The 27,655-nt window shown below is 37.6% G+C and overlaps 1 protein-coding gene across 1 annotated transcript in view; it reads right to left on the bottom strand.

The window, feature by feature from the left end:
- The window catches only part of DNAH11 (dynein, axonemal, heavy chain 11), a 384,221-nt gene that overhangs the window by 260,205 nt on the left and 96,361 nt on the right, over positions 1–27,655 (bottom strand). The window contains exons 26-30 of the mRNA XM_011944208.1: positions 24,385–24,609; positions 22,458–22,549; positions 21,156–21,282; positions 5,362–5,511; positions 2,306–2,539 (exon numbers count right to left, since the gene is read on the bottom strand). Coding sequence (XP_011799598.1) covers positions 2,306–2,539; positions 5,362–5,511; positions 21,156–21,282; positions 22,458–22,549; positions 24,385–24,609 — 828 coding nt within the window. The remainder of the gene's footprint in view (positions 1–2,305; positions 2,540–5,361; positions 5,512–21,155; positions 21,283–22,457; positions 22,550–24,384; positions 24,610–27,655) is intronic.

The following is a 27,655-nucleotide window of genomic DNA, read 5'->3' as shown; positions in this document are numbered from 1 at the left end:
ATGGGGAGGGGGGAGGGGGAAGGGATTGCACTGGGAGTTATACCTGATATAAATGAAGAGTTGATGGATGCTGACGAGTTGATGGGTGCAAGTATACATATGTAACAAACCTGCACGTTATGCATATGTACCCTAGAACTTAAAGTATTAAAAAAAGAAAGAAAAGGTTTAAATGACTGCATGTAAGATGGGGAGTGGAGAAAAGAATAAATGTTCCGAAGATTCTTGAGGAGAGACGTAAGATCTATTAACAATTAATTAGAATGTAAGTGTCTGAGTGGAGGAACATCACTGCTAGAGCCACAGAACCTAGAACAGTGCCTGATAGGAAGTTAGACAACCAGAGTAAACTGAAAGAAAGGAGAAGAAAGAAAATGAATTCTAGTGTATCCATACCAAGAAATAATATTCAGTCACTTTTAGTGTGGATCTGATGTATATTTATGACAAGAAAAAATGTAGATAATATATTGAGTGCAAATATATAGTAATCAAATAAATGTATGGAATGTAAAATTATTTTTTTAAATATATATCTATAGACACAGATACACAGCTACATAAATAACTACACGTATATATAAATAGTTAGAGATTTATACATGTTTATACCTATAAATAGGGATGTCTATACATACATAAGGAAATACAGATAAAGATAGATAGTAAACAGAGAAAAAACTTTTGATGTTTGCATGTCAAAATGTTAATAATTTTTCTCCTGAAAATGAATTTATGGATGTTGTTTAAATGTTATGTCCCTTTTTTTCATTTTCTGTGACTATATTTGCTTTATCATCTTTAACAGCAAACAATAACAAAGAAATCATAAAATAAAAATAAAGCTGATATAAATAATACCCATAAAACGTTATTTAACCTTATAAGCAATAAAATAGTCTAGCAACAGAAAAAGACAAGTTGGAAATAAGAGTTAAGAGAAAAATAACAGAGTAAAATAAGTAGGAATATGCTTGTAGAAAGATTTAAGTTAGAGTAGTGATTGATAATAGCTGAAATTTAAAAGAGGATATTATTTTAACCAAGCCTTCTTAAATGTCCTTAAATGCATAATGTAAATAGTCATAATAAAAGCATAAATATCAGCAAATTAACCAGAGGCTATTTTATAAGAAAGGTATAATAGAATTGCATTTTAATTATCTCAGTTATTTATGTCCATGAAAAAAAAATTTAACTACTCAGCTTCAGCAACCAAGTGGCAGTTACTAGAATTGCAAAAATGGCACCCTAGGAAGAAACCAGCCACTTCTTTAAATTGAATCCTGTAACTTCAAGCCTATTAAACAGAAACCATCACCTTACCTTCCTAAGAGTATAAAATCAAGAATTTCTTTTTCTCCAAAAGTAAGCGGTACAAAAACTTCTTTAGTATTATAAATAAGCTGGGTGGTCGCTATGCAATATTGAAAGAGCAAAATTAAAAGGAATAATCTACACTTGAATCTTCAAATGTGTTAACAATACAAGGATCACTCGCTATCTAAATCCATTTAATTCTTAAGGTATTGAAGTAAAAGTACTGCTAAGGCAGAAAAGGGGTGATGAGGAACATTGGGAAGCATTTTAACTCAGTACCAGGAAGAGGGTGCAATCCTACCAGGTTCACTTATAAACTGTGCAACGCTGGGAAAGCCACTTCATACTTCCGGATTCAGATTTTATCCACTGATAACCAGAAGAGCAGACCAACTAATACTTAAACTCCCTTTCAAGCCTAATATACTCTGATTCTATAAGCTCAAAGAAAGACTACATCTCTGAACTGTTATATAGCTCACAGCACATAGTAAGATGAAAGACTTAAGGAAAGGTCACAGGGTAACTGGGATCAACAGAATTCAAAACAGATTATTTTTCAAAGTTCTCATCTGTAATTTATAATTAACAGAAAACCAAAGCCCATGAAAATATTCGCTCTTGCTAAGCCACCCTCCACTATTTTGAATAATGCAAATCATACACATATTTTCTAGTAAATACATGATCTACCTAGTTGGAGAGTCTTACACAGAAGAAAATAAGTATGTGCAGTATCTAGGATGAGTGCTATCCTAGAGTCTTAGAAGACAATAGACATGATGTACTTTTTAAAAACCTGTATAGAAATTTAGAAGGATACCACAAAGGTAAAAAATGATTTAACAACTGATTGCTAAAATCTTCCCAGCATAGTATTTTGCACACAGAAGACACTCTGTAAATGAATGACTAAAAGAATGAATGAAGCAAGCTTACATCTTGAAGTTCCTTTATGTCTCAAAATCACAAATCTATAAAATACCTGTTTTTTATGGAAATCCTTCAGGGCTGTTTCGTAGCCTTCTTCCAGTCTACTGAAAGCTATTCCTACATCTGTGGTCCACCATATTTGTGAGCTGGTTAGTGCAACTTGAGCCGGGAAATCAAAAATCCACAGTTCCCTAGGTTTTTCCTCATAGGCCACTATGGCTTCTGTGATAGAATGACGCACTGTGTCTTGCATAGTCTGTTCAAGTTGCAGAAGCCATGTTTCCACCTTTGGAAGCAAGTTGAAATGTTATAACACAGGATTAACTACAGAAGGATAATTTCATCCTCCTACTGGCTCTAAGGCCACGCAGAGGGTAATGCCCCAGGTGGATTCATTTTAAACCCAGGTAGAAAACTGCAAGAGGTATAACTCATAGAGGAAAGTGAGCAACTGATGGTGAAATCTTTCTGCTACATGAATCTGTCTTCTCCCAGGAATAATGCTCATCTTACTTTACCCACCAGCTGGCTAATAACTTTCAACAGCTTAAACAGAAAAGGGGTTCTCCATTACTCATTTCTCAGCTTTGAAAGCAAGGAGGTTCTAGACCAAGATTCCCCTCTGGTAACACACAGTGTTTTCAGAAACCAAATGTCACAGACGCCTGTAGAGGTATGAGTCATATTCTAGAGCTTTAATAATAAAAATTCAGTTAAAATTTTTTTCTATTAATTTTTAAATCTACTGAACTCTTCTCTAAAATCTTCATAGTTCATAGTTTTAAGATAAAATGTTTCCAGGAAGTACCTTAATTATATTCCCTACTGGTTCTAATCTTCACACTTGTCAGAAATTAGACCACAGGAGAGTATGAGAGATAGGACAACTGCTGACTTGTCAAACTTAATCTTTTTTTTTAATTGAAGCTTACTTTGCTCCCACAAATACAACTTAGCCCGTTTTCCATCCTGTCAAATGTATTTTGTTATATTAATCCAGGTATTTGTTTCCTTGGGATACCATATAATTAAAAGGATACATATATTATTTGCAAATAATTGACCATAGCAATAAAAAGTGACTATAATAAATAAATACCAAGAATCACATGAGATTCTTAAGATGATACAACTGATTTCTTCCTCCACCCCTGTGAAGAGAGCAGCAGCATTCCTAGAACCTCTAGAGAATTGGGACAGAGTGACATGTGGTTAACGAGCTGACAACCTCCTCTCTTGAAAGAAACAGGAAACACTGCCCTGGCAACAGCCTCAGTATCTCTTCTTAAGGGCCTTCCCTCTGGCTTCACAACTGTGCTTTGTTAACAAGCAGGAGTTCAGATTAATCGAATTAGATCAGGTTGTTTTGATCTAACCAATGGGGTCTGGTATCTCTGCCTTAATAACTAAGGGTAACTCTTAATGTCACCAAGCAACAAGTTCCCTCACTAATTCAGCCATTATTGTATGTCTCCTGGATACACTGGGATCCATATGGGATCCATACCCTCCACACGGCCACCTATTCTCAAGAACTCTGCAGTCCATTTGGGAAGACCAAACACACATATATGTCAATACGTCAGCTCACGTACAGATGACTGTGCCAACAATGACAACCTAACTCAGTATGCTTTGAGAACTAAGCTCTGATGAGGTGCTTGCTGGATCCTTCCCTTTTTGGTACTTCTCAACCAACCCCCTATAACAACAATTACTACCTCCATTATTATGGGCATATCCATTTTCTCAATGGGCCTAAGAGCTCCTCGAAGACAAGGACCATTTCTGAACTCCTAAAAGCCTGACCTAGCATCTGACGCACAGTAGGAATTCAACACTTGCTGAAAAATATACTAATGGACTAAATTGGGGGGAATTCAATTAAAAGAGTGCAGAAATACAAAAAAAAGCACCAAATTAAAAGCATCTTTTTATAAAAGAAAGGCAATTAGAGGGTGAATTTGTATATGTTTACAAGTCTCTAGCATAAGTTGCTTATACAGAATAAATTAGAGCACTATAAAAACTTTCAATATCAAGGGTTCCTGCTAGTGACAAACACATCCATCAATTGGACTATCCCTCTCCGGGCATCATGCCAGTCAGCGAGCAGTTTGCTGGGAGGCAGCAGACAGCAACACACTTTTGTCAAGAGAGTTTATGGCAACTTTTTCTAATCATTATAATATCATCCTAAAAAGCCCAAGAGATCAAAAAATATATTTTAATCAAAGTATTCCACCATCTGCTTCTCCTTCATTTGGCAGGATTTTTCTGGTACAATATTAAAAAGGAACAGAAAGGAGTAAAGAAAACCCTTGTAAAACAAGGTTGCAACTCGCGTTTCTGCAAATACTTTAAGGAACCCCTGCCACAACCCAAATGGTTCTCCAATAGACGCTATTCCTTCAGTCACTCTGTGGATTAACCCAAGCTATGAAAGCATCATCATAAAAAGATGCAATTTCCCTAAATCATCTGAAAACACCAGAAATGCTTTCATAAATCATAATGAGCCATTCTTGTGGATAACTGTTAAGAATATTTTTGAGGTATTTGGCTGCGAGAGGAGAGAATATGCTAACTTAATTCTGTGCACATGGTAATTAGAGTATAGGACATCAGCTTGCTAGACTCAATCAACTGTATTTACGAGGAGCCATTTATAACATTCACAATGGACTACTGAACCACAAAGCCTCTTTAAAACAAGCTTTATTGCAAGGTGCTGCTTTACTATAACCCTTCTCTGTTCTCTGAGTAGTGGTGAAAACAGAATACGCTTTGTAGGAGACTCAGTCACTGAGTTGCATTTGCCACTAATTCTGGGGTCACTCATTCAATCTGTGACAGTTGCTTCTGTTTAGTTCAATTCCTAGCATCTCTGAGACCCTGCTGGGTGCCAAAGCCACATGAGTAGAAACTGGGACGCATGGCAGAAGAGCCCTCTGTCACAGTGGATACAGGTAAAAAGGAACCTCTGAGCCCAAAACTAAGCAGAGCCTGATTTGACCTGAGTTGAATTTTGTTCTTGTTTAATTCAACCTTCTAAGAGTATGCTGAAAATACTCCCCTAGCGTGGAAAACCTCATAATCAAATCTTACATGGCCCACACATTCACATTCGGCTTGGAACGGGACATACTCCTTTTCTTTGCTGTACATTCCAACTGCCCTGTGTGCAGAAACATCCTGATTGTCTTCAAACTGCAGATCCGCAATGCTGTCGAAAAGTTTGGCAAGGTGATATGTTACCTAAAATGAGAATATTAGAAAAGATAAGAGCATTTCTTACTGTAGGTGTATTCTGATAATCTAGAGATGATGCCATATGAAGTCATGAAACTTTACGGAGTTAGAGTTTTCTCAAAATGTTTTCCCTCAAGATAAAAGTTATTTCTAAAATGTCAGAGCTTGAAAGGATCTTGGTGGAGAAGTGGCCAGGCACTCTGGTCAAATCATCACATATTGGCTGATGAATATTTACCATGAAAAGTGACCTATTTTCTACTTGATGACTGGAGGCTTACTGACTTCTCTATCTCTACCGTATTCCTGTAGACATGCATCCTGCTGGGGCTTCTGTAGTCAAGTTTCAAAAATTCAAATTCACAGCATTAGTGTACACTATGAAAAAGCTATTAAAGTGTCTGAAATGAAAAATGTCAATTAGAAAGAATCTTACTTTTTTTGGGGGCGGGTTGTCTGTTAACATGCACTTGCCTTGATACTTTGGTGAGCCCCTTGGTACATAAGAAAGGTGAGTAGGATTTCCCCCTTTTCATTGATAAGGAAATTGAAACTAAAATATTAAGTAAATTCTCCAAGTTGACATAACTAAAAGTAAGTGGCAGTTAGACATTGAATCTATAATTCCAGGCCACACCTATATAGATCAAGTTCTTCTGGTATCATAACCTCTTACATCCTAAGTTTTGCATTCTCCAGTACAAAATCAGTAAATAGCACACTGAACTCTATGCAGGTTCCAGAAAATTTGGGGAAAAAAAAAAAACCAATAATAAAGATCAGATGAAAGACAAAATATTAGCATTTATTTTGCAGAAGTCAGTTTGAAGAACAAAATCTAACTGGCCTCCAACCGCAATCCCAGCATGTACAACACTTATTCATCTCGTTATCTTAGCACAGACCAGAACAAGCCTCCTCTGGGGAGCACTGCCCTATGTTTTTGTCATGGAGGAAAGGAAACAATGACATGTGTTGTGTAGGTAAATTCACACCCAAGGGAACAAAAGAGAACTGACTTCATTAATCATGGAAGTTACTCTATCATCTCTCTTGGGGTAGATTGAGTAAAGGGCAGGGGTCAGCCCAGAGGAAGCATCAGAAATGGGAATACATGTTCCCTTGTTATCATGGTGCAAATAAAAGCTGCTAGGTGGAAAACAGTTTTGTGGTTCCTCAAAAACTTAAACAGAATTACCAATGATCCAGCAATTCCTCTCCTAGGTATATACCCATAGGGTTGAAAACAGGAACTCGGCTACTCTGCCTATGGAGTAGCCATTCTTTATTCCTTTACTTCTCTAATAAACTTTCTTTCACTTTAAAAAAAAAAAAAAGAAAGAAAACAGGAACTCAAACAGGTATATTTGTACATCTCTGTTCATTGAAGCATATTCACAATAGCCAAAAGGTGGAAACAACCTAAATGTCCATCAAATGATGAATGGATAAACAAAATGTGGTATATCCATACAATGGAATATTGTTCAGTCATTAAAAGGAATATTACTGATACATGCTGCAACTTGGATGAACCTTGAAAACATAAGCTAAATGAAAGAAACCAGTCACAATATACTACACGTCATATCTTGTATTATCCAATTTACATGAAATATCCACAGCAGATAAATCCATAGATACAGACAGCAGATTGGTGGCTGCTAGGGGCAAGAGGGAGGGGTATGAGAAGCTACTGTTTAATGGATAGGGGGTTTTACTTTCAGCTTGATGAAAATGTTTTGGAATTAGATTAAAGGTGGTTGCAAGACACTGTGAATGTACAAAATACTATTGAATTGCTTACTTAAAACAGTTAATTTTATGTTAAATTTTACCTCAACAGAAAGAAATAAATATGAGCTGCTGATAACCAGAAGATAGGGTGAAGAAATACAAAACATTTCCAAGCATATAGGCTTCACTGCTGTAACAAACTTTTCTTGAAATGCAGTTTAACCAGACATGGTAAGTATACCACAGCAGCTTCTAGAAACAATAGCAACCTGCCTAAATTTTCCGCATGACAAGACCAACACCAATACTGGTAAGGAACTTCTTTAGGGTGATTTAATCTTTGAAGCTTTCAGCTTTTTCATTTTTGCTGTACATGCAGTTTTAGTATCAAAGAAAATCACAACAAGAAGTCCTCTGAGTTTAAAATAGATGAGTTTTTGAGACTCTCGCTTACTTTAAACACAGATAGAGTGGTAGCTGCCTGATCACAGCTTGGGTTCTGTTCTCCCCCATCCCTGTACATTACCCAGAGGATATTAATATAGAGAAAGTCTCCAATAATCTAATAAATCACTCTCACAGCTGAAGTGGCCAGGAAGTACACAGATGTTGAATGGCTTCTACTGTGTAATGGGCCTAGATAATATTCAACTGAAAAGCCTTCGGATAAATGAGATTTCAGCCATCAGACACCCTTACACATTATTGCTTGGGTGAGAAAATAATTTCGAGAACTTCTAGCTCTGTAGTAACTCAATGACCAGGAAGCACAAACCTTAGGCAGTTTTCCTATTTCTTATATATGGCATAGTTGAAGTTAGATGTTTTCATATTGTCTTCTATTTAAACTTTCTGAGGGAACAAGACTATTTTTTTAACTAGTGCGGACCCTGTTGCCCTCAGATTTTTTCTATTTTTAATGAGATCTCTTTGTATTTGTTAACCCAAAATTAAAATTCCTTCTTCCCAGTGAGCTGTTTGGAAAGGCCTTTCATTTTACAACTAAAAAGAATAAATTAGGATGGGTGCTATGGCACATACCTGTAATCCCAGCACTTTGGGAGGCCAGGGCGTGTTTATCACCTGAGGTCAGGAGTTCAAGACCAGCCTGATTAACACGGTGAAACCCCATTCCTACTACAAATACAAAATTATCCGGGCATGGTGGTGCATACCTGTAACACCAGCTACTTGGGAGGCTGAGGCAGGAGAATCACTTTAACCCGGGAGGCGGAGGTTGCAGTGAGCCGAGAAGGCACCACTGCACTCCAGCCTAGGCAACAACAGCAAAACTCCTTCTCAAAATAAATAAATAAATAAATAAACTAATACTTCGTAGGCCCCTCTTTTGATAGAGAAAGGATATGAGCACTTCAAATCATTTTTTAAAAAGAATCAATAACTCATCATGTATTTTAAGTAGGTTTCTAAAAGATTAGTGCAAAAATTGAATACACTTAGTCCTGGCTTTGCAGAATAGTACAAAATCATAAAAATGACCACACCAGCTGAAATCACATTATGCAATCTGAATGATCAATGGGAGAAACCTATGATGAGACAACAACCTTTACAAATTTTTGTCAAAACATACAAAGCTTCTCGCTGTTATAAACATACAGGGTGATCAAAAAAATCCATCAACAAATATTTTGTCGACTGCATTTTAAAACACTAAACAGTTTTCTTTGCAGAAAACTTAAGTTATTTGAATAGTACTTGCCTCCTTCTCATCTTACTACTTAAGGTCCAGAATGAGCCTCTTTTCTCTGCCTTGACAAACTCATACTCCCTTTGAATTTGTATCCAGCCATCAACATTTTATCTTTCAAGCATTCAATATCATGAAATTTCTTGTAAATCTCTTTAATGTGAAGTCAGTTTTTGTTGTTTGGGGGGATTTGTTTCATTTAATGTGTTTGTTTTTGCTGGTATCACTTTCTCTGGTACATTTTCATCCTTTTTGTCAAAACCACTGTTGTCATTCATGTTCCCAAGTTTATCTTCACTAAGTTCCCCTGGCTGCATATCACTCTCTCCAGTGGTGTTCGGTCATAACTGCCCATCATCTCTCTCTTCTGTGACTCCCATCTATGTTCGATTCCATTTTTGCTTCTAGCATTATCAATTTTCATTTCTTTGCTACACTTCCAGCTTTGTTACTATTTCCTTCTGTCCATTAACTAAGGAAAAATATCATGTAGGTTCATCATAGAACTAACTACAAGCTTAGCTGCCTGTGTGTGAAGTGAGTAAAAGCAGCACAGTGGCTGATCACTGACAGAATTAGAAAGACATGACATGACTGTCACTGATCATGATGCACATCTGTTACTTAGGCAGTGATTTTTGTGGGCTGAAGAGTTAGTAATCAAGTATGTGCTTTATGCAATCACTCAGAGTTAATATACCATAGTATCTGAAATGTGAACCGTGTTGTCAGGGCACTAGTGTTATTTAACCAAACCTTAGTAACTGAAATTCATAAATATCAGAACTGTGCACAGGGAGAACCTCTTATGAAATAAAAGAACTTACATTTATCTAATTGTAAGTAAACTGAAAATACTTAATCACTAGGTAATTTTATAATTTAAAATGCATACCGGTACAGTGATCAGTTGATCTACCTTCATGACTTACAGCTACTGTTCACGTAGAAAACAAAGGGAAAAAAGATGAAATTACAACAGCTTACAATTATATTCTCAAACCTTAATGCTTGCTTTCTGCCTTTATCTAAGTTCATATTTGCCCTGTCTACCTAAAGATGCAGCTGCTGCTTATAAATGGGATAAAATATACACCAAGTCTAGTGCCACTCCTGGCCTGGTGAGCACCTCAGGACTCATTCATATGTCTTCATTAACTGATTTATTCATAATGACAATACTCACAATAATAATATTTGTAACAATATAAATCATGACCAAAACATGGGCAACCCTGGTCTTTTGTGGATGGTATCTCTAGAATGAGATAAAGTGAGTCCATGATTTTTACATGTATAAAAACTTAAGTCAATGTGTCAAAATAGTAAATGGTTGCATGTGTGTGTGTGTGTGTGTTTTAAATAACAGTTTTGGGCCGGGTGCAGTGGCTCACGCCTATAATCCCAGCACTTTGGGAGGCAGAGGCAGGTGGATCACCTGAGGTCAGGAGTTTGAGACCAGCCTGGCCAATATGGTGAAACCCCATCTCTACTAAAAATACAAAAATTTGCTGGGTGTGGTGGCATGCACCTACTCTGGAGGCTGAGGCAGGAGAATCGCTTCAACCTGGGAGGCGGAGGTTGCAGTGAGCTGAGATTGCACCACTGCACTCCAGCCTGGGCAACAAGAATGAAACTCCATCTCCAAAGAAAATAATAATAATAAAATAATAAAATTAAGTAACAGTTTTGTCATGGTACAGGGAAACAGGCATGCAATATGGTTAAGAGACTAAATAAAAAAAAAAGTCTTCTAGAAGCTAGTTAAATCAGTATGGCACATTCATAAAATGAAACCTCTTACAGCTACAAAACATCAAATTGTAGAGGAATATTACAATTTTGATTAAGTATATATGTTATAACTCACAAACACAGACACATTTAAAAAACTATGATCACTCAAAAATAGCAATGAGTATATTAATCTCATTTTAAATGTATTTCTATATTTTTCAAACTTTCAATAATGAACATGCAATTACTTACATAATCCAGATTTGCTTTTACCAAAAATAAAATCACAGTATAATATTTTGTAATTTGATTTTTCACTTACTAACTTAAACATATCCATGTATCATCAGTGCATATAAGATTTCGTGTTTCATAAAATGTTTACATGCATGAATTATATAATTTTGTATAAATGTGTTCACAACACAAATGCTGCCTTTTTAAAATAAACTTTTGGAAACTGGAATACATATGCAGAAAAACGGGAAAACATCATGTGTGTACAACTTAATAAACTTTAACAAAGCAAGCACAACTCTTGTGATTACCACAAGATTAAGGAATAGAATACTGGCTGGGCATGGTGGCTCATGCCTGTAATCCCAGCACTTTGGGATTACAGGCCAATGCAGGCAGATTACCTGAGGCCAGGACTTTGAGACCAGCCTGGCCAATGTGGCAAAACCCCGTCTCTACTAAAAATACAAAAATTAGCTGGCCATGGTGGTGCACACCTATAATCCCAGCTACTCAGGTGGCTGAGGCATGAGAATTGCTTGAACCAAGGAGGTGGAGGTTGCGGTGAGTCGAGATTGCACTATTGCACTCCAGCACTCCAGCCTGGGTGACAGAGTGAGGCTCTGTCTCCAGAAAAAAAAAAAAAAGAATAGGATACCAGCACCCATAAAACTCCTCATGATGCATCCCAGTTACTATTTCTCTAAAAAGGGACATTATCTTTACAGAAGTGAATTCACATAGTATGCACTCTTTTGCATCTGCCTCCTATGGTTCAATATTATGTCACTTGAATTCATTCATGTTATTTGGTATAGCACTAGGTTTTTTTCATTTTTATTACTATATGGTATTCCACTGTATAAAGACAATACAATATATACAATATATTCAGCCATTCCACTGTTAAGGGACATTTAAATTGCTTCCCGTTTGGGACTATTATAAAAAAGCGGCTATGAAAATTCTTGTATACTTCTTTTGGTCCATCTATGTATGTATCTCTGCTGAATGTACACTGAGAAGGTGAACTGCTAGATAAAAATGTATGATATATTCCTATTTAGAAGATGCTGTTAAACAGTTTCCCTAAGTAGTTGTATTAATTTATAATCCTGATGGCTAGATATGAACATTCCCATTACTCCACATCCTTTCCATTGTTTAGTGAGTTTTAATTTTAGCCTTTGGTGAGTTTGATCTTGATATCTCATTGTATTAGCAAGCATACGTGTTTCCTGAATCCCAAATCATATCAACAATTTAGGTAATATCCACGCAAATTAAAAAGAGAAGGGAAAATGAACACTAGGCAGAGTATTTCAGTCTAGTAAAGAGAAACACAGTAACTTATGATGTTTTCACAAATCTTCCCAAACTCACTGATGTCAAAACAATGATATCAATGTATTCAAGAAGGGAAAAAATAAAAGAAAATAAAAACTTGAATTAGTACTTGATTTTAATAAATTTTTTGCTTTGTTTTTAAATTTCAAGTAAAATATTTTAAATCAGTAGCACATAGTCATTGATATTGATGAATGCATATCCACATACACATATATAAATATGTAAACACATAATTAACATATATTAATTAACTTTGCAGTATAACAAAACACCCCAAGATTTACTGGCTTCTTCACGAGCCACAATTCTGTGTGTTGGTTTTGGGTTGCCTCAGCTAGTCCAGCTCTGCTCTCCCACACATTGTAGTTTGCTTGTGATTGATGGCTTCTCTCACGTATGTGATGGTTGCCCAGCTGGTAGCTTGGGTATGGGCATGTTCATCTCATTATCCAGCAGGCTAGTGTTGACTCATTCATGATGGGGTGGTTACAGGTTTCCAAAGAGCAGCAAAAGGGCAAGTGTTGGTATACAAAAACTTTTCAAGCTTTTGCTAATGACACAGTGGCCAAAACAGGTGATATGGCAACCCAAATGGAGAATTAGTATCTAGCCTTGATCAATACTACCACATCACACTGAAAGGGCATGGATAAAGGAAGGGAAAGAATTTGTGGCCAATTTTACAATATTATATGTTATGTACTTTTACTGGTTCTTTATGCACTTTGTTTTGCCTGTTACTTAGAAGCCAAAGAGACAATACCTAATGCTTTCCCCATTTGGTATATAAGGATATTGAGGTTCAGAAACATTAAGCAATAACATTGTCAGTAATCAATAGGGCCAGTATTTAAACTTACATATATATTATTTCAATGTTCCTATTTTTTTGGTACTATGCCATCTTCTAATGATTGGCTAATGCTCCAATTTTGTCTACTTCCATAAAGTTGACATTTCAGTGTTCATAATTTTTTGGTATAGATCCAAATTTCCATCTAGTGTCATCTTCCTTTTGCTTGAAGAACTTCCTCTAACATTTCTTGTAGTGCCAGTCTGGTGGTGATGAAATCTTTGAGTTTTTGAATGTATTAAAACATCTTTATTTTGCTATCATTTTTTAAAAATGTATTTTTACTGGGTATAAAATTCTAGGGTTACAGGTGTTTTTTTCTTTCAGTGCATTGAAATTGCTACTCCACTGTAGGCCATGCGTGATGGCTCACGTCTGCAATCCCAGCACTTTGGGAGGCTGAGGCAGGTGGATCACAAGTTCAGGAGATGGAGACCATCCTGGCTAACATGGTGGAACCCTGTCTCTGCTAAAAATACAAAAAAATTAGGTGTGGTGGCGGGTGCCTGCAGTCCAAGCTACTTGGGAGGCTGAGGCAGGAGAACAGTGTGAACCTGGGAGGCGTAGCTTGCAGTGAACTGAGATCGGGCCACTGCACTCCAGCCTGGGCAACAGAGTGAGACTCTGTCTCTCAAAAAAAAAAAAAAAATTGCTACTCCACTGTCTGCTCACTTGCATTGTTTCCAATGTGAAGTCTGTTGTCATCCTTATGTTTGTTCACTTGTATAAAATTTGGTTTTATGCATGATTTTGAGAATTCCATATTGTTTTGACCAATTTGAGCAATTTGGTGTAGTTTTCTTCCTGTTTTTGTGTGTTTGGGCTCATTAAGTTTCAGGCAAGAAGGTAAATCCAGTTCCTTTCATCTTGGCCAGAAACAGAAACTATACCTCTTGTTGTGGTTTCAATTTGCATTTTCCCCCCATAACTTTTGAAGTTGAGCAACCATTCTTATGTATACTAACCATTAGAATCTTTTTTTGTGAGCTGTCTAAGGATTCTGCCCACTTTTATATTAGATTATGTGCCTTTGTTCTTTTGTAGGAATTCTTTATATATTCCATATATGAGTCTTTTGTTTGTATTGCAAACACCTTTTCCCACTTTGCAGCTTACATTGTTATTCTCTTAACAGTATCTTCTGATAAGCTAAAGTTTTAAAATTTTAACATAGTCAAATTTATCCAATATTTCCTTTGTAGTTAGGAATTTTGTGTCCAGTTTAAGAGATTTTGCTTATTCCAAGATCATGAAGATATCCTTCCTCACACGTTGTATATTGTTTCATTGTTTTACTTGTCACATTTAGATCTACATCCATCTGGAACTGATTTTTAGATAAGGTAGAGATCTAATTTTTAGATATCTGATTTAGATATCTGATTTTTAGATATAGTAGATTCCTCCTCCCCCAACCCTGGCAAATTTCTATCCAATCCACCTTAGAGCCATTTATTATTATTGTTTGATTCTCTGTATAATATCCTCCTTAACGGGGTCTGAGTTCCAGTTTTTATTTTATTTTCTTCCTTCTTTCAAGTTCCATGAGCCTCCTGAAACCTCTGATCAGCTTCTCATGCCGTTGGCCACATCTATGAATTATTAAATGTCTCAAGGAGAAAAGCAGCATCAAACATTAGGTAAATCTCTTTGTGCTTTCTTCTGCTGCTATCTTAGCCCCTGAAACACTAACTTCTTCAATGCTCTTTAAATGCTCCTCAGTGCATTCAAACAGATTTAGTTAAATATTTTAACCACTTTTCTAGTTGTTCCCAGAAAGAATAGTACTCTGTTAAAAGCTAATTTGTTATAGCTGAAAGCTCTACCCACTGAGTTTAAGCTGGAACTTGACAACCTTCATCAAGTGGCATCAAAGCGAGGCTGAGACCACAACAATTTCATATTCCACACAAGGGCCTAGAACTCCTTGCTGGCAGGACCCCACATTCACAACATTTAATTTTTGGATCTCATAACATTGAAGTGATATTTTACTTTAATCTCACATTATAATAACCCTAATGATGTTGTATAACTTATACATTGGCCATGGAGAGAATTCCAAAGGGGCTACAATAGAATACAATGCAGTGGCAACACATACGCGAAATGAAGAAAAAATTGTGCATATTGTTATACAATTTGTGATTAACCCACATATTCATCATTTTGAGAAGATAATCAAGGATAATCTCCATGGGATATATAATTTGACATTTATTTTGAAATAGATTCTCGATTTTCTTGTCATACACCTAAATACCTGAACCTCTAAGTGAATGAGGCTGCCTTTATATTAAGGTATCTATTTAAAATATTACACATTCCTAAGCCATGACAAGTAGAGTTGCTCTTATGCTGTACTTTCTGTGACAGACTACACTTTCACGAGCAGCTGCTATTCCTTGCTCCTCAGCTGCATGTAAATAGAGCCAATGGCAAGATGGTCAAAACCACGACCCCTTTTCTGCGTCCTTTTGCTCCTTCTTTCTCATTCTCTCTTCAGCCCCAACTTAAACTCAGGAGCAACTGCTTCCTCCACTTTAGATACCTCATATCTTTCCAGCTTTCTACTTCCTTTAGGAAAGTTAGAAGTTTTTTATTGATTTCATTTTAACTAAAATTCATTCTTGCATGCCCTTAACTTACCATGTACATTTTGAGTCCTTTTCCTATTAATTTTCTAAAGAACAATCTCCTCCTGTCAGTGAAGGTTTTGGCATACTATGAATGATCATTGAGCTCCATCCTCTTGAAATTCATATGCTGAGACACTTCCACTCCATCAGGAAGATAACCAAATGGAAGGTCTGTATAAAAACATACTGTGCTTGTGGGAATGTGGGGTTTAGATATTTGCTCCTTTAAGATCCAATGGTGCTTTTCATCACCTAATATAAAGCTCATTTCTCACAAGCACCTTTTTGAATGCCAATATTTACAGTCTATTAGAGGTATCAGTTGAGTGCCATCTGTCTCATCGCTGCAATTTAGGAGATTTCTCCAAAGACAAGTTGGCAGATTTCCTTGTGTGTAGACTGGTGCAGATGCCCTTGAAGGGCATTTCTTCATGCAAACATTCAGTATTCCTGAGTGTATGTATCTTGTCATTTTAGAGAATGCATTGTGGCTTCAATTTGCACAGCCATAACCATCTAACAGCCACATTAAGTCATATTTTAAAAAGGTGAAATTAATTTAAATGTATATTTAATCCAGTATATCCCAAAATATTATCATTCAACATGTGAGTAATATAAAAAGTGAGATCTTTTCCATTATTTTATTTGCGGCAAGTCTTTGAAACCAGGTATGTATTTTATATTTACAGCACAGCTCAATTTGGATTTTTCATCTGAAAATGCTACACCTGTATTTTCATTTCATATAATATGGAGGGGCAAAGGTAGATTCACACACCGAAGTTGTTTCAAACACACAATGTTTTCCGATAACTGAATCAAATATCAAGGTTTAGATTTAAATCAACTGCAATTCATTACAATAAAAAGTCAGTTCCTTAGCTGCCATATTTCAAACGCTCAGTGGCCATGTAAGGGTCACAGCTACCCCATTAGAAGCACAAGTAGAGCCGATCATGTTGACAGCGAATCTTTCTTTAGTATAAGCTCCACTGTGGGTTAGCTTCTCCAAACCTCACCTGCATGGATAAGTTAATTGTTTCATAGATGAGAGAAAGAAAATGTGCAAACTGTTCTCAGACAAAAAGACCTTTCACATTAGGAATTGGTGGCTAAAAACACCTTGATTGCCCAAAGTTGTCAGTTATTTTAAGGTAGTATATAACAACCTGAAAGGGTGCAAAAGGGTAAACTGATATTATTTTGTCTAACTCTAACCACTGTACTAGTTCAGTTAAAAAATACAAATTTTTTCTGAAAGGGGAAAAAAATACCAAAGAATGTTAATACTGAATCCCATAGGGACTTCAGGTCAGTTGCCCATAACTATTGTACCATGTCAGTGAATCCTGCAAATACACCTTTAAGTTTTATTTCTACAGCAACTACGAGAGAGTTTTACCACTGAAGTTAAGCAGCACCTGTATCCACCATCCTTTAGTTGACTGATAACCTTGGGAGGTCAGGCTGAATTTGGGGGAAGAAAATTTTTAAAACTTGATGTTAACCAAACTTACCAAAATCTAATAATTACTGACAGCATTCTAGACACACCAATTTTATCCCTCTACCATTCCAACTCTTGTATCTTAAACTGGGGGTTTCTGCTTACAGAATGCGGGTTGTAGTGGTTATCAGACCTCCCTGGCTGGTCTATTCAAGCTGATCACATTCCACAATTAACTACAGAAACTCTCACTTGGACCAACACTCTTAAATGGAGTGTGGGTGGGTAAAGGAGGGGGGCCTGGAAAATTCAAGTCATTCACAAGATGTCAAGATGAGTTATCTACCCACAAAGGGTGCCTTTTATGGGGAAATTGCATTGTTGCTCCACAAGCTGCAGCTGCCATGTTATCTCGGTCACACTACAGGGAGCACATTCAGGAATGTTAGCACACAAGGCATAGACGGAAAGACTAAGTCTGGTGGTCTGAAACTGATTCTAATATTGAAAAGAGGGTAAGAGAGTGTGGCAAGATCACACTATCTGGCGTTAACAGCCTATAGCATTAACTATTCCATAGTTAGTGAGCAAGAATTAAGAATGCATGTTGAATTTGCAGAACCATTTCTTTCAGGGAAAGAAGCCGGCTATTCCTCTAGATGATTCAAATGGCCCTTAGCTCCTTTTCAACAAGTCACTTTTGGATGGTTATCTATACCACAAAGGCTGCTAAACACTTCTTCTAATAATAGACCTTTAGTAACAGTGTGATAGCATTTTATGTAAATTTTAATTGTTCAAAATTTAAGTAGTGTACACAAAAAGACCTCAATGAAATCACATTTTGAGCACAACTTGAAATACAAATTTTCTCAAAATTTCAAAATACATCAAAAATATATCTAACCACTTCAAATCTGTGTGTCAGAACTGTAAGCATGTTTATACTGTGGCCACAGGGCTAGATCCTATTAGCTGGCAAGAAGGAATACCCACCTCCCTTTGTTAGCATGGTGGCATTTATCAGCACAGCTGTGAGGGAGTTTGGAGAGCTCCATGCTGTGATTTTAACATTCAGCTTCATCATAATTTCAAATGTTTCAAAAGCCTTATATAATCTAGTCATTCATTAAGGAGGGCTACTAGTACTGAGCAATGTACCTGGAATTCACGGGTTTAGAACTCACGGCTAAAATGCTAGGAATGGGGTAGGTGAGGACACATCCACAGTAAGTCACGCCGACAAAGGAGAAGACAGCTCTCTGTAAAATACCGAAGTCATGTTGCGAAAATTTTTTAAAGGGTTTAAAAAGCACATCATTGAAATCTGAAAAATAAACTGGCATCAGGGATACAAAGACTGTGAGTCAACATGTAGTTTAGCTAAGGCATGAAGGATTTTTTGAGGATTTAAAAGGAGGGTGAACAGAGTTGGTGACAAGAATTCATTGAGAGATCTTTTCCTCTAGCACAGAGTGGGACTTCAATTAAGGACAAAGAGGTAGTGAGTATGTGCACATTCTGAAGGTAACAGATGTGGGTTAGGACAGTTAGTCCCTCCAGGGTTTGGTAAGACACATCTCAATACCCCACCCTCCTCTACCTCCACGCACACCTTCCATAGAAAGTACCATAGGGAGGAAGAGGGCAAAGGAGGCCATCTGCACAGTGTGAGTTATCAGCCACGCTGGGGAGACCACGGCATCTCCCTCCCCTTTTGTGAGTAAGATAGAAGACTGGGTCCCCCAACCTCCACTCTAAGGTCAAGCAAGAGGAACAGGAGAATCACTCATAAAAACTCTGGGTACCAGTAGGAAGTGAATCTTTGATGTGCCCCTTGTTTGGACACCTGCCTAGGTAGAAAAGGAGAAGGAAGATGGAACCAGGTGGCTGGTTACACTGCCAGGAGCAAGAACTGGAAGGATTAAAGTGGGGGTGGCTCTGGCATATACATCCCTGGGGAGGTTCCCTTTGTCCAGAGGACCTGCACAAATGTTCCACCAGAAACCCAGCATGTGGATCCTTGCTGTTAAGGGTGAAGATGGACAGTCACTGCTGGCGAGGGAAGCAGGAGCAGTCATTAAGAAAGGGCAACAACAGACAGATCACACCCCTAAACCCCTCTCCATGATAAATGGGCAGAGACGGGGGAGGAAAGAGCCAAAGTTTCCCTCCCAATCCCAAGTTATTAAGTGAAAGCTTAGCCTTGACATGGAGTGAGATGGAAATTTCCAACTAGAATATGATGAGTTGCTTTTGCATTATTTTTTAAGTTTTTAATAAGAAAGGAGGACCAGGAAATTACAATACCTGCCCGAGATATTATAAAGGGGTCTGCTATGGGTGCAAAGAGATTCAGAAGGGCACATGTGAGATTAGTAATTGCAGAAAGATAAAACTGTTTCATGACTTATTCCATGGAATTAATATTATTCAATAAACCAGTCACATTAGTGTTCGCTGTGTTTAAATAATATGATTAAAAGAAAAAGAATGCTTACCTATTTACAGATTTATGCACCTCTCTGCTAACTTACTTATTGAAAATTCATTTTGCATTGTAAGCATGTCAGATTTGAAAAGTATTCAGAAACATGTACTTTAATGAAATATAATACCTGCTACCCTCATATAGTCACCCTGGGCAGAGGGTTCAGCTGCTGGTCATGAGGATGCCCTCAGGGGCTTATTGAAGCATAGTCTAGTTACAACTATTATGTTTCAAAATAGTTTTTTTAAAAGCATCTAATTGTGTGCTAATAAGTATGTAAAAGATGGATATAGTAGATTCATAGTCAATTTAATCACAGAGATTTTATTTGCAAAGCCATCTGGAAATTAGCATGAATATACAAAACAATACTACCTGAGTGGTGACCCTGAGCACGTTGCCCAAATTGTCCAACAATTCTGTTACTAATAGCACAACTGCACTTACATTATCAACAACAAGAATAGCCAACCAATCGAATTTAGGTTCAAAGTTAAATGACGAACAAGAGAGAAATCATTAAGATAAATACTGTGCCCAAAGAACAGCAAAATTCAGGGAACTGCAGTGTGAAGAGACACACATTCCAAAGAAAATGGCATAAAAAATATCTAGAGAAAAATTTTTCCAAGAAAAAAAAGTGGAGAAAACTCCACAATTATATAGCACAAGCTTGAGTTTCAAAATAATCTGTAATACACAGTCAACTCTAGGAGCGCCCAGCTATGTCAGCCACAACAACTATAAGATCTTAGTGAATAGGAACAATTGAGTAGGTCTAAATGAAAGACAACATTCTCTTAAAGTTTCTAGGAAGTAGTGCTTTGGAATTTGTACAAAGTTTGTCTCTGATCTGAGCTCTTGGATTACACACGATAATATCTGTTTTGATTTGCTTTAAATATTGACATGGGAATCAGCAAAAAGGTGATGCATTATTTTTGTGCAGATAGGGGAAAATTCGAGGGTTAATTCAGGATGATCCTGACATTATACAAATCTAACTTGGACAGCACTGAAGATTAGCCCAATGTCATAATTATGAAGGTGACTCTGGAGGGAGGAGTAAGAAGGTACCAGCCATGATCTCATTCCAAGTGACCCTTTCTCCCCTAGGAAAGCTGCTAACCAGGCAATGGATGCCTCAGCTCTTGTCCCAGAATTCTGGGGGATTTAGTGACAGTGTTTCTTTCCATCAACTTCTTTCAGCACTGTAAGCCTTACACATTTAATATCGTTCCTCTTTACTGAGCACCAGACAGTTATTCTTCCTACTCCCTTATGCACAGCCTCTGACATCCCTCTGATGCTGCATTAAAAATTTTAACTGCAGATTTTCTAGTTCCTGGCCCATGTGACATGACAGGTAGCATCTGACAATGATAGAGACACTATAACTTTCCTCCACTAACACAGTATAATACCAGACTTTCAAAAAAAATTACCTGTTTAGGCTGAGCTCCTTTTGAGAGAATGTCAAGTAAATCAGCAGAAGAGATGAAATAGAAGCGAGGAAAGGCTATGCGCTTGGTTTCCAAGTATTCAGTGAGAGCTTTTTCACAAAGAGAAAGCCTATATGAATGAAAAATCTTTTTAAGCATATCTTGTCCATTCAGTCATTAAAACTTCAGCAAAACAAAACTCAAGTCCTGTCCATTCATTACAGTAAACTTACTGTTTAACAGGTAGCTTACCTCCTTTTTTTGACACCATCATCTATCTTGCTTATGACTAATATACAAGTTATGCCAAATAGAAGAGGACTATGCCAAATACACACACATATACCATTAGTTGTGGCTAAATATGAATTAGACTTAGGATTACATTATTCATTGCTTTTCTGAATGACACTTCTAAGCAGCAGTGGAGAAGACCAGGTTGCCATCCTTCAACCTGAGAGCAAAATGCACTAGTAAGATGTAATTGGTTTACAGTCTTCTTTTCCCCCACTGGATGTCTACAAAACACAAGTGACTTCCCTCCTGTCAGGTATTCAGAGGAGTCATAAGATCCAGAATTGGTTCCACTTTATTGCCCTTAGCAGAGCAGAAATGATCCAGAGGCAGAGCCCCGAAGCCCCAGAGAGCATCACTCAACTGAAATAATTAACTTTGCCCTTTTCCTTACCAAAAAAACTTTCAGACTCTAAAACTGCTTTGTTTATGTAATATAAAATTTTATCTAGGTCTTTCCTTACCTTGCAATAAAAAAAGGATCGCAGTTCTACAACCCATCATTTTAGTAGCAGATCTGACCATTCTTAATCAAAAGCCAGAATTAAATGTGAAAATTACTTTACAAATGGCCCTTGGGACAATGATTTCAAAAGTGCTACTTGGCTGCCTCAGGATAATTTCTAATCAAATGAAACTGTACAGAAACTAAAGGACTACATTAACAGAGTGCAATCCCAGTTCCTGGCACACAGTAGGTGCTCAATCAATATTTACAGGATAGTTTGATGAAAGAATTGATCAATCAACCATGTCAATTCTCTTGATAAGAAGATACACTAGCATAATACTCCTTTCAGAAAACAAATATTTTTGGATTTATTTACATTAACTTGCTATATATATGTTTCATGTAATATGTACAAGACAACAAGCCAATTATAAGCAAAATTACAAAATAATTTACAAGAGGTTGCACCTCCATAACACAGTATTAAACACTATTAGGTATGTGAAAGAGACTTCATAAAATTACAGTAAATTGATCATCTTCGATAGCTTTATTCTTACCTGGACTGTAAATCTTTAAGTTTTTCATAGAGATTAGGTCTGCATGTTGCTTTTAATACATTTTCTACTTTGGCTGTCTCGAACATTAACTCCTGTATGAAAGTGCAATACGGAGCCGTGGATATTAGAACAATCTTTTCTAAACTTTTAAACGTTTCGAGAATTAAAAAGTGAAGAACAAAGAATGAAGAGGCAAGGTTAAAGATACTTCTAAGAATGTCTGACACCACATCTGTTTACTTTTGCTTTTCAACTCTTAGATGAAGATCAAAAGCATGTACAAGCACACCGTTTTTATCAAAATAAATGTGAGCAGCTCTGTCACCACTTTAGGCCCACAGAGAATTTTTCTCTTCTAAATCAAACGAAAAAGAATAAAGAAAGGCAAAAGGAGAAAGGGAATGGAGAATGGGAAGAGGAAAGAGAAGAGAAAGTGAGACAGGTAAGAGTAGGGGGGAGGAGAGGGAGAGAAAAAGGGAGAAAGGGAGAGAAAAAGGGAGAAAGGGAAAGAAAAAGGGAGAAAGGGAGAGAAAGAGAGAGAGAGAACGAGAGAGCACCCAGAATCTTAAAAAGCACACCTACATATAAAAATGAGAGAGACCTAAACAATCTATTTTTTCTTCCTCAAAAGTGAAATTAAAATTTATCTGTGACTTCTACTTTAGGTAGAAAGAAAAAACATTTAATCTCAATTTTTATGAGAAATAGTCATTATCCTTTGCTAGAAATCTCTCCAATCAATTATCATTATGTTCACCATGCCATGTGCTTTCTATGGCTTTTACAGAAAAGAAAAACCGAAACTAGTAGTATTATTTTCTACCTGTTGTCTTTTCTCAGTCTTTCACCTCTGAGGATGAATCTGTTTACCTTTATTACCACAAGGGTCGGCAATCTATGGTACCTGGGACAAACATGGCCTGATGTTTGTTTTGCATGACCTAGAAGCTAAAAATGGTTTTTACATTTATTTTGGAGACAGGGTCTCATTCTGTCACCTGGGCTGGAGTGCAGTGCTGCAGTCATAGCTCACTGTAACCTCAAACTACCTTGGCTCAAGTGATCCTCCCACCTCAGCCTCCCGAGTAGCTAGACAAGTGTGGGCCACCTTGCCCAGCTAATTATTACAAAGTTTTTAGTAGAGAAGGGGTCTCACTATATTGTCTAGGCTTGTCTCGAACTCCTAGCCTCAAGTCATCCTCCCACCTTGGACTCCCAAAAGGCTGGGATTATAGGTGTGAGCCACCAAGCCTAGCCTACATTTTTAAATCACTGAAAAAAATAACCAGCCGGGTGTGGTGGCTCACGCCTGTAACCCCAGCACTTTGGGAGGCTGAGGTGGGCGGAACACAAGGTCAGGAGTTTGAGACCAGCCTGGCCAATATGGTGAAACCCCACCTCTACTGAAAACACAAAAATCAGCCAGAAGTGGCAGCGGATGCCTATAGTCCCAGCTACTCCGGAGGCTGAGGCAGGAGAATCGCTTGAACCATGGAGGCAGAGGTGGTAGTAAGCTGAGATCAGGACACTGCACTCCAGCCTGGGAGACAGAGCAAGACTCTGCCTCAAAATAAACAAATAAATAAAAATAAAAATAAAAAACAGTATATTTTGTGACACATGAAAACTATGTGAAATTCAAATTTCAGTGTCTACAAGTAAATCTTTATTGGCATATAACCATATCCATTTGTTTATATATTACCCATGTCTTCTTTCATGTTATAATAGCAGCATTCAGAAGGTGTTACAGAGGCTGCATGATCCACACAGCCTGAAATATTTATTACCTGACCCTTTGCAGGAAAAGTATCCTGACTCCTGCTTACTCATGCAAAAATATATTCATTTTTATAAATATGATGCTCCAAATCATGTTTCTTTACAAAACTTTGCTAGAATAGCTTACAACCTGTCTTTGACAAACCTTAAATTCAGCATCCAGCCCATCAAATCTTCTAGCATCTTTCACAAGCTGGATTCGAATATCTTCTGAACAGACAAAAATGCTTTCCAGGTGAGACCAAGTTCGCTGGACTTCCATCCAAGTGAAGATGACCGAGTCTGCTATGTTTAATTTATTTTGCCAGCTTAACACTTGCTCAATGAAATATTCTACATACTTGCTTTGAAGAAGAGTCTGCAACTGAACCTAAAATAAAGGCGAAGTATTTTACATAGTAGCTAAATTTAGTAGAATGTGAGTGCTATGAGGGAGGCACTATATCTATTCTGTTTATTGCTAGATTCTTAAATGTAGCATGTAATATCTGGAACTGGCATTTAATAAGTTTTTGCTAAATGAGTGAATGAGTGAATTAATGGTAGTAAATATTCATATTAACATTTTTCCGAAAAGAAAAAAGATAAATATAAGCAGCTGTATCTCATATGTCTTCCTCAAAAAGGCCCAGGATCTACTGCCAGCAGAAAAAAAAATTGTATATCGGGGTTCAGCACTGGGAATTAAACTGTATTCTTTCATTGCTCTTCCCCTCATCCCTGCTTATTAGTCATGCCAAGATTGTGTAGGTATGCGTTTATTAATCTTAAAAAAATAGGCCGGGCGCGGTGGCTCACGCCTATAATCCCAGCACTTTGGGAGGCCGAGGTGGGTGGATCATGAGGTCAAGAGATCGAGACCATCCTGGCTGACATGGTGAAACCCCATTTCTACTAAAAATACAAAAATTAGCTGGGTGTGGTGGCACACACCTGTAGTCTCAGCTACTTGGGAGGCTGAGGCAGGAGAATTGCTTGAACCCGGGAGGCGGAGGTTGCAGTGAGCCGAGATCAGGCCACTGCACTCCAGTCTGGGTGACTGAGTGAGACTCCGTATCCAAAAAAAAAAAAAAAAAAAAAAAAAAAGGCTGGGCATGGTGGCTCACGCCTGTAATCCCAGCACTTTGGGAGGCTGAGGTGGGCAGATCACAAGGTCAGGAGATTTAGACCATCCTGGCTAACACGGTGAAACTCCGTCTCTACTAAAAATACAAAAACTTAGCTGGGCATGGTGGCGGGTGCCTTTAGTCCCAGCTACTCGGGAGGCTGAGGCAGGAGAATGACGTGAACCCGGGAGGCGGAGCTTGCAGTGAGCCGAGATTAGGCCACTGCACTCCAGCCTGGGCGACAAAGCGAGACTCTATAATTAATTAATTAATTAATTAAATAAAATAAAATAAAACTGCCCCCCACCAGCCTACTAGGCCCTTGAGCTTCCACTTTCCCTTTCCAGTTACTGCTAAGCTCCACAGCACTTCTATCACCAGTGCTTGTTTTTGTTTTTTGTTTTTTTTTCAATTATTGGTTGCAGTTTTATTTTGAAAAGAATGCTATAATGTGGTTTTTGTTTCTCATGTTTATATTAAAAGAAAAGCTAACAAATTATATTTTAATTAAAATATGTCTAGTATGTCTGAAACACTTCTATCACAGAGCATTACATATCTGCCTAACTTAAATGTTTTAAGTCTGTCCTCATATGTCTTTTTTTCCCTTCCAACATTTATTTTGGGTTTGGGGGGCACATACACAGGCTTGTTACATAGGTAAACTGCATGTTGTGGGGGTTTGGTGTACAGATGGTTTCATCAGCAAGGTAATGAGCACAGGTAATAAACCTGCCAGGTAGGTTTTTGATCCTCACCCTCCTCCTGCCCTCCACCCTCAAGTAGGCCCCAGTGTGTATCATTCCCTCCTTTGTGTCCACGGGTACTCAATATTTAGCTCAGCAGCGCTTGTTTTAATGCCATGCAGTCTAGCTAGTACTTCTCACCATTCTATGACATTGAAATCTCAGACAGTCACTGAGTAGAATGACCTCTACTCCTCATTTTTCTCTACTCTAGGTATTTAACATTCTTGACTCTTCTTTGAGGGAAAACCCTTATCCCTTGACTTTTCTATGATATTACAGTGTCCTGTTTCAACTATTTCTCTTACCACTCTCTTGCTGCCTCATTTTTGTCTTCTCCTCTTGTTCACCAAATTCAGCCTTTTCCAATGCTCTATCCTCAGCTGGCTTATCTCCTTTACTCTCTAGCTAGTTCATCAAGTCTCAAATACTGACAGTGAACTCCCAGACACCAGTTCTTGGCTGAACCTCTGTGTTGAGCTGTGGTCTGGTTTCACCTTTGCATAAACAGCTCTCACACTGAATAAACCAATAATAACAGTGTCATCTCTCCAAACCAGTTTCTTTTCCTAAATATCTCACACCTAGTAATAATACTACTGTTATTTCCTCTGAATAGTTTGTCTCTTCCACATTTCCTCTCATGTCTGAAGAGATGCTAACATCTACGATTTTAGAATTCAAGACCATACAGCACGTGCTCAGACTATCTGTCCAGGCCTACCTTTCACTATCCCCATAAAGAAAATCTGTATTTCAAGGAAACTAGAGTCTTAACATTACCTTTGAATGCCAGAGACATCCTGTCATTCCAAGGTGCTACTAATATTGTCCTCATTGCCTAAACACCCTTTCCTTGACTGTCATTTTTTGAAGAATAATAGACTGAATAATAGAGTATCCGTCAAGTGTCAGCATAAGCACCATCATCTTCTAAGGCCCTCCCTGGGTCTTTCACCCACCTTAATCACAAAGCCTCCCTGTCTCTTCTGAGACTCCTTGGAGTCCTTTTGCTTGTCTCCCTACTCAAGTGCATCTTCCTAGAGAACAAGTGTTCATAACTTCAGATCACAAATGGTATACCTGGAGCCAGTAACAGTTAGATACTCAATGAATAAATAAATACATGTTGAGTATTAGAACTAGAAAAAAGTAAAAAATCACAATTTAAAATAAAATCTGATTTAAACTGCATATGCAACCAACATCAGAGAACCTAAATATATAAATCAAATATGAACAGATCTGCAGTATGAGATAGACTGCAATACAACAATAGTAGGGGACTACAATATTCCACTTTCAACAATGAATAGATCATCTGGACAGACAAGAGAGAAACAGTGGACTTGAACACCTTAGGCCAAATAGACCTGATGGACATAGACAGACTATTTCACGTGCAGAATGCAGATTTTTCTCAAGTGCAAATGAAACATTCTCCAAAACAGATCATGTGTTAGGTCAGTGATATGGTTTGGCTGCGTCCCCACTCAAATGTCATCTTGAATTCCCATGTATTGTAGGAGGGACTCAGTGGGAGGTAACTGAATCATGGGGGGCA

Source organism: Colobus angolensis, unplaced genomic scaffold, assembly GCF_000951035.1.
Source record: "Colobus angolensis palliatus isolate OR3802 unplaced genomic scaffold, Cang.pa_1.0 Scaffold229, whole genome shotgun sequence".
Classification (NCBI taxonomy): Eukaryota; Metazoa; Chordata; class Mammalia; order Primates; family Cercopithecidae; genus Colobus; species Colobus angolensis.
This window is presented reverse-complemented; position numbering and strand designations above follow the sequence as displayed.